General features: G+C 44.9%; 1 protein-coding gene across 1 annotated transcript; it reads left to right on the top strand.

The window, feature by feature from the left end:
• The first annotated feature begins 2,978 nt into the window (after positions 1-2,978).
• Positions 2,979-8,475, top strand: clic3 (chloride intracellular channel 3). Its single transcript, XM_029656435.2, has 6 exons — positions 2,979-3,296; positions 5,505-5,614; positions 5,868-5,993; positions 6,253-6,359; positions 6,468-6,643; positions 7,007-8,475. Exons 1-6 carry the CDS (start codon positions 3,261-3,263, stop codon positions 7,169-7,171), a joined length of 720 nt encoding a protein of 239 aa, XP_029512295.1. The 5' UTR covers positions 2,979-3,260; the 3' UTR covers positions 7,172-8,475.
• The last annotated feature ends 263 nt before the right edge of the window (positions 8,476-8,738 follow it).

Raw genomic sequence — 8,738 nt, 5'->3', positions numbered from 1 at the left:
AGTTTCCTGAGGGGGATAGGCATTGTCATGCCCTCTTCATGATTGTCGTGGTGTGTTTGGACCATGATAGTTTGTTGGTGATGTGGACGCGAAGGAACTTGAAGCTCTCAGCCTGCTCCATCACAGCCCTGTCGATGAGAATGGGGGCAGGCTTGATCCTCCTTTTTCTGAAGTCCACAATCATCTCTTTTGCCTTGATCACGAGGGAGAGGTTGTTATCCTGGCACCACACTGCCAGGTCTCTGACCTCCTCCTTGTAGGCTGTCTCATTGTTATCCGTGATCAGGCCTACCACTGTTGTGTCGTCTGCAAACTTAATGATGGTGTTGCAGTCGTGCTTAGTCATGCAGTCATGGGTGAATAGGGAGTACAGGAGGGGACTGAGCACACACCCCTGAGTGGCACCTGTGTTGATGATCAGCGTGGCAGATGTGTTGCTACCTACCTTTACCACCTGGGGGTGGCCCGTCAGGAAGTCCAGGATTCAGTTGCAGAGGGAAGTTTTTAATCCCAGAGTCCTTAGCTTAGTGATGAGCTTTGAGGGCACTATGGTGTTGAACGCTAGTATTCTCACGTAGGTGTTCCTTTTGTCCAGGTGGGAAAGGGCAGTGTGGAGTGCAATAGAAATTGCAACATCTGTGGATCTGTTGGGGCGGTATGCAAATTGGCGTGGGTCTATGGTTTCTGGGATAATGGTGCTGATGTGAGCCATGACCAGGCTTTCAAAGCACTTCATTTAGGCATGTTACCTTAGTGTTCTTGGGCACTGGGACTATGGTGGTCTGCTTGAAACATGTTGGTATTACAGACTCGGTCAGGACAGGCTGAAAATGTCAGTTGGTCAGCGCATGCTCGGAGTAATGCCTGGTAATACGTCTGGCCCTGCGGCCTTGTGAATGGTGATGTGTTTAAAGGTCTTACTCACATCGGCTATGGAGAGCTTGATCACACAGTCATCTGGAACAACTGATGCTCTCATGCATGCTTCAGTGTTGCTTGCCTCGAAGTGAGCATAGAAGTTATTTAGCTCGTCTGGCAGGCTCGTGTCACTAGGCAGCTCGCGGCTGTGTTTCCTTTTGTAGTCTGTAATAGTTTTCAAGCCCTGCCACATCCGACAAGCGTCGGAGCCGCTGTAGTACGATTCAATCTTAGTCCTGTATTGACGCTTTGCATGTTTGATGGTGCGTCGGAGGGCATAGCGGGATTTTCTACCCTTTAGCTCAGTGCGGAATTTGCCTGTAATCCATGCACGGTCATCGATGCACTTATTGATGAAGCCAGTGACTGATTTGGTGTACTCTTCAATGCCATCGGAAGAATCCCAGAACATATTCCTGTGTGTGCTAGCAAAACAGTCCTGTAGCTTAGCATCTGCGTCCTCTGACCACTTCCTTATTGAGCGAGTCACTGATACTTCCTGCTTTAGTTTTTGCTTGTAAGCAGGAATCAGGAGGATAGAGTTTTGGTCAGATTTGCCAAATGGAGGGTGAGGGAGTGCTTTGTACCTGTCTCTGTGTGTGTAGTAAAGGTGGTCTAGAGTTTTTTTCCTTCTGGTTGCACATTAAACATGCTGGTAGAAATGAGGTAAAAAGGATTTCAGTTTCTATGCATTAAAGTCCACGGCCACTAGGAGCGCCGCCTCTGGATAAGCATTTTCCTGTTTGCTTATGGCTATATACAGCTCATTGAGTGCCGTCTTAGTGCCAGCATAGGGTTTGTGGTAGTGAATAGACAGCTACGAAAAATATAGATGAAAACTCTCCTGGTAAATAGTCTACAGCTTATCATGAGATACTCTACCTCAGGCGAGCAAAACCTCGAGACTTCCTTAATATTAGATTTCGTGCACCAGCTGTTATTTACAAACAGACACAGTCTTGCCGGAGGACCGTCGTTGTTCAGCCACGACTCGGTGAAACATAAGATATTACATTTAATTGAATGTCCCGTTGGTAGGATATCCTTGATCGGAGCTCATCCATTTTGTTATCCAATGATTGCACATCGGCTAATAGGACTGAGAGGCTTACTCACTTGCCTACGAATTCTCAGAAGGCATCCCGAACTCCGCCCCCTTTTTCTCCATCTTTTCTTCACGCAAAGGACAGGGATTTGGGCCTGTTCCAGAGAAAGCAGTATATCCTTCACATCGAACTCGTTAAAGTACAAATCTTTGTCTAGTTCGAGGTGAGTAATCGCTGTTCTGATGTCCAGGAGTTATTTTCAGTCATAAGAGACGGTAGCAGCAACATTATGTACAAAATGAGTTCCAAACAAGGTGAAAAAACTAACAAAATAGCACAGTTGGTTAGGAGACCGTAAAACGGCAGTCATCCCCTCGCAACATTCTCTAATAGATGTGGGAGTTTATCAAAGTTGGATTTGTTTTTGAATTCTTTGTGGGTCTGTGTAATCTGAGGGAAATATGTGTCTCTAATAAGGTCATACATTTGGCAGGAAGTTAGGAAGTGTAGCTTAGTTTCCCCCTCATTTTGTGGGCAGTGTGCACATTGTCTGTCTTCTCTTGAGAGCCAGGCTATGCTCACTGAATCTGTACATAGTCAAATATTTCCTCTTCTCTCTCTCTCTCTCTCTCTCTCTCTCTCTCTCTCTCTCTCTCTTTCTTTCTCTCTCTCTCTCTCTCTCTCTCTCTCCCTCTGTCTCTGTCTCTCTCCCCTTAACTCAACTCTCTTTGTCATCTTTGAGAGTTTTCAGATGAATGTACTTCAGCCGGTCATAAATGCCGCTCAAAGAGAGAAAGTGGGCTTAATGTGTCCACCAAAAACACTGCAAAATGTATAGCTGGGTAAGGTACGCAGGAAGGTGGGGGAGAGGGGGTGGGAGAGGAAGAGAGCCACACTGACATTACATTGTTTGGAGGCCTGTGGGAGAGTGAGAATAGGTGGGGTGATCTCACATTACTGGTCTGACTGGTAGGTCTGGTGGGGGCGTTTTCTTCAGAGACAGGTGGCGGGTGTGGTGAGAGACACAGAAACAGAGAGGCGACAGAGAGGTACTAAAGAGAGGGAGAGAGGGAGGAATAGAGGATTGGCCCTGTTGTTGCTGACCATCTTTTATCAAGACAGCAAATCTGACCTTCAACACTAAGAGAACCATTTGGATTCATCTGACCTTCGGTGACCTACGGTGATTTAGCCGCGTGTGTATGCATGTGTGTGTGGATTGGGATGACACTGACAGCTCTCGCTTCTCTGAGAACCAACATTAACTAGTTGCTAAGCTCGAAGGAACTGAGAGAGATGGCGGAGGTCCCCAAGATTGAACTTTTCATCAAGGTAAGAGTTAGAATCCTAACCTGCCTCCAATGGAGACTGTATTACTGTTGTACAACAACAGGGGTACATTTTAGTTCCATCATCTTGGAATGGGAGACAGCATACAGCAGGGACTTATACTTTCAGGATATAGATGAACGTTGACCCATTTAGCATGCCCCACCCTATCATGAGAAAAATATAAACGGTTTGGGAAGCTCAAAAACAGCGTTGTCAAACTATTTTACAATATATTTGTACAAATAAATTATACCTTTTGAAACTTTAACATCAATTTTCATGTTCATTTACAGTACCAGTCAAAAGTTTGGACACACCTACTCATTCAAGGCTTTTTCTTTATTTTGCTATTTTCTACATTGTAGAACAATAGTGAAGACATCAAAACCATGAAATAACCCCACACGGAATAAAGTAGTAACCAAAAAAGTGTTAATCAAATCAAAATGTATTTTATATTTGAGATTCTTCAAAGCTGCCACCCTTTTCCTTGATGATAGCTTTGCACACTCTTGGCATTCTCTCAACCAGCATCATGAGGTAGTCACCTGGAATGCATTTCAATTAACAGGTGTGCATTGTTAAAAGTTATTTTGTGGAATTTCTTTCCTTCTTAATGCGTTTAAGCCAATCAGTTGTGTTGTGACAAGGTAGGGGTGGTATGCAGAAGATAGCCCTATTTGGTAAAAGACCAAGTCCATATGGCAAGAACAGCTCAAATAAGCAAAGGGAAACGACAGTTCATCATTACTTTAAGACATGAAGGTCAGTCAATGCAGAACATTTCAAGAACTTTGAAAGTTTCTTCAATTGCAATCGCACCATCAAGCACTATGATGAAACTGGCTCTCATGAGAGCTGCCACAGGAAAGGAAGACCCAGTTACCTCTGCTGCAGTGGAGAAGTTCATTAGAGTTAACTGCACCTCAGATTGCAGCCCAAAAAAATGCTTCACTGTGTTCAAATAACAGACACATCTCAACATGAACTTTTCAGAGGAGACTGCGTCAATTAGGCCTTCGTGGTCGAATTGCTGCAAAGAACCATTACTAAAGGACACCAATAAGAAGAAGAGACTTGATTGGGCCAAGAAACACAATCAATGGACCTTAGACCGATGGAAATCTGTCTTTTGGTCTGATAAGTCCAAATTGGAGATTTTTAGTTCCAACCGCCGTGTCTTTGTGAGACACAGAGTAGGTGAACGGATGATCTCTGCATGTGTGGTTCCCACCGTGAAGCATGGAGAAGGAGGTGGTGTGATGGTGTGTGGGTGCGTTGCTGGTGACACGGTCAGTGATTTATTTAGAATTCAAGGCACACTTAACCAGCATGGCTACCATAGCACTCTGCAGTGATACGCCATCATATCTGGTTTGTGCTTAGTGGGATTAGCATTTGTTTTTCAACAGGACAATGACCCAAAACACACCTCCAGGCTATGTAAGGGCTATTTGACCAAGGAGAGTGATGGAGTGCTGCATCAGATGACCTAGCCTCCACAATCCCCCGACCACAACCCAATTGAGATGGAATATGTGGGAACTCCTCCAAGACTGTTGGAAAAGCATTCCTCATGAAGCTGGTTGAGAGAATGCCAAGGCAAAGGGTGGCTACTTTGAAGAATCTAAAATATGAAATATATTTTGATTTGTTTAACACTTTTTTGGTTACTACATGATTCCATGTGTGTTATTTCATAGTTTCGATGTCTTCACTATTATTCTACAATGTAGAAAATAGTAAAGATCAAGAAAAACCCTTGACTTTTGACTGGTACTGTATGTATGGAAGGTTTTGTTCAAATCAAAAAGGGTGCAGTCAGAAAGTGATTGAAATAATATGGAGTGACCCTGAAGCAATGTAACCTCTTCATAAAAGCTCGTTGTTTACATAAATCCTGTTACAGAGTATAGGTGTGTTTTCTTTTGAAGCCAGGTCAGGTGAACAGAAACTGAAAAAGAGGATTGTCCAGTTTGGAGGCTTTCTGCTTGTCTTTATCCTGCTGAAAATGCCTTCACTTCCTCACAGTCCAATGACTCAATTATCTTGATTCGCAAAGTGCTGCATAAATAAAATGGTGACACTTTACATGAGTGTCCTTTACTACAGCGGAATTACGTAAGGGGGTATAGTGTACCAAGTACAGCAATCAATCGTCTTTGTGACACTGTACTTACAATATGAAAATACCCCTCCACCCGTCAGGCCAGTGATGATGGGGAGAGCGTGGGGAACTGTCCCTTCTGTCAGCGACTCTTTATGATCCTCTGGCTGAAAGGGGCCAACTTCACCCTCACCACAGTGGACATGAAGAGGTACGTATGTGGCTATTCACCCTCACACACATACACTCTCCACAACACACCTAAAGCAACCGTTCCCTACATCCAAGCCCCGCCTGAATCCAAGTGCTTGTCCAAACATGCCCATGCATCCTCACAAGTCATTAGCCGCTACTTATGAACTGCTAATGATGACAGAACGACTAGAGGATTGTGTGTAATAGATGAAGTGTGCAGTTGAGTGACTCTCTCCCTCATGTGTTTCATCTGGTCCTCTGGTTGTCAGGGCTCCAGAGGTGCTGAAGGACCTGGCCCCGGGCTCTCAGCCCCCGTTCCTCATCTTCGGGGAGGAGGTGCGCACTGACACCAACAAGATCGAGGAGTTTCTAGAGGAGGCCCTGGCTCCTCCACAGTGAGTGTGTGCTGAACATAAACAGGCATAAATGCACGGAAACACGCACACACACACACACACACACACACACACACACACACACACACACACACACACACACACACACACACACACACACACACACACACGGCAAATGAGACAGGTAATGAATAAATAAATGTTTATTCCAGGTGAATTAACGTCTTTGCGGTCAAATGCATCCTCCACTGGTTTCACTGATCCAGAACGCTGAGAGCTAATGGCAATGCTTTTCCAGGTACCCCAAGCTCTGCTGTCGCTACAAGGAGTCCAACGGTGCTGGAGATGACATCTTCCACAAGTTCTCTGCATACATCAAGAACCCTAACCCTGGCCTCAATGATAGTAAGAGCCCCCCCCCCGTGTTTAGAAATCGCTGAGTCATTGAAACAGTATGTCCTGTCATAAAATGAGCCTTGTTCCAGCTTCTCATGAGGCTTTGCTCTTTTTCAGTGCTGGAGAAGAAGTTTCTGAGGAGCCTGATGAAGTTGGATCAGTACCTGCTGACGCCACTCCCACATGAGCTGGACCAGAACCCAGACGCCCGCCAGTACTCACGGCACTATCTGGATGGGAAGTCCCTCAGTCTAGCTGACTGCAACCTGCTTCCCAAGCTCAACATAGTCAAGGTTATCAGATCAAGCATTCCAGGAACTCATAGACCACATTGCCTTTGTCATCTATTGTCCTTTCATCTCTTCTGTTCCTCTCTGTTGTAACCATCTCAATCTCGATCAGGAAATGAAAATGTTTATTCGCGGTATTTATAGGTGTACTCAGGGGTGTTGCTTTGGTAACATGGCACTGTAGTGATCAAATACGGACAGCATGGGTAGTCTTGAAGATCAAACAATGGTTCAAACAATGGGAATATATACATTGCATGGCCTTTTATTGGTCTGTATGACTACAAGTACCACTGTGCTAATAGTAAACAGATGAAATGTTGCTCAGTGTGGTTTAGTGTGTGTCCTCCCTGTTGCCCCCCACAGGTGGTGTGTAAGAAGTACCGTGACTTTGAGATCCCTGTGGCTCTGACTGGTCTGACCCGCTACCTCACCAAGGCCAACCAGCAGGACGAGTTTCGATATACCTGTCCCAAGGACTCCGAGATCCTACTGGCCTACCAATCAGTGGCCAAATACCTCAACAAGTAGATGAGCAGAGAAGGAGGGGGAAAGAGGGGTGCAAGGAGAGAGAATATAGAGAGGGGTGGGGGGTGGGAGGGCAGACAGGGTAAAAGAGGAGCTGAAAAAGATATGTTTAGAAAAGAGAAGAAATATTTTTTTAAAAAGGGAAAAGAGGGCTATGAAGAGATGAGGACCAGAACAATAGGCCTGCTGCCCGCGCTGCAGAACTGCAGCTTGTTTGCCTTCTTTCAATGACATATTGATGTATAAGGCTGTGTGTGCAGGGTGAAAGTCTACTTATACTGTACATGTACTATTACAATGTGTATTATATCAATATAAATATGCCTTTTCGCCAAAGCTTTTATCCAAAGTGACTTACTTGCGTGCATCATTTCTTTTTATATGGGTGGTTCCAGGACTCCCTATGGTGTTGCAAGCACCATGCTCTACCAACTGAGCTAGGGAGACTCCCTATGGTGTTGCAAGCACCGTGCTCTACCAACTGAGCTAGGGAGACTCCCTATGGTGTTGCAAGCACCGTGCTCTACCAACTGAGCTAGGGAGACTCCCTATGGTGTTGCAAGCACCGTGCTCTACCAACTGAGCTAGGGAGACTCCCTATGGTGTTGCAAGCACCGTGCTCTACCAACTGAGCTAGGGAGACTCCCTATGGTGTTGCAAGCACTGTGCTCTACCAACTGAGCTAGGGAGACTCCCTATGGTGTTGCAAGCACCGTGCTCTACCAACTGAGCTAGGGAGACTCCCTATGGTGTTGCAAGCACCGTGCTCTACCAACTGAGCTAGGGAGACTCCCTATGGTGTTGCAAGCACCGTGCTCTACCAACTGAGCTAGGGAGACTCCCTATGGTGTTGCAAGCACCGTGCTCTACCAACTGAGCGGAGGACCAAGTGCGTACAATACAATTGTGTGCTGCCTGTTTCGTTTTTGTAGATATTTGCATTCTCTGAGTTATGGTCAACAGTTCAAATGTTATGTTTAATAACAATGTATTTTATGCTCACATTCTAAAACCTTGCAATGTGCATACTTTGTCTGGCAATTGTAATGATCTGGATTTTCTACCTGTGAGAGACAAAGAGACGGCACAGATGTCACGTGGCCACGTCAACAAAGATACATGTGGTACAGTTGTGTGTGGGTTGATAGGTTTTGCATTTATTGGAATGCTCTACGTTGAAATTACTGTCACATCTCGTAGGCCCAGAGCAATATTAGTCTGAGTAGGCATCATTTGAATTGGTTTATTTAAAAGTGTTTGGATTGCCAGAGGGAAACAGTACAAATCTAATAAAGTTTACGAAACTGCCTTATTTCATGAACATTATTGATCAAATGGATGCCGTTTCACTGCTGTGGGTGGAATGAATCATAACATGTGAATGATCATTCTAATTCTATGGGTAGACTGCACCATTACATCACAAATACATGGTTTTGTTCTTGTTGTTGATATTGATTTCGGTTCAAACAGAATACGGTCCATAGATATATTATATATGATACAGTCAGTCAGTTCACTGGCAGAAACACTGATAAGAGAATCAATTCTATCAAGGAAGGAGATTCCA

This window comes from Oncorhynchus nerka, linkage group LG19 (genome assembly GCF_034236695.1).
Source record: "Oncorhynchus nerka isolate Pitt River linkage group LG19, Oner_Uvic_2.0, whole genome shotgun sequence".
Taxonomy (NCBI): Eukaryota; Metazoa; Chordata; class Actinopteri; order Salmoniformes; family Salmonidae; genus Oncorhynchus; species Oncorhynchus nerka.
Note: the sequence above shows the minus strand (reverse complement) of the source record. Positions and strands in the feature narration are given on the sequence as shown.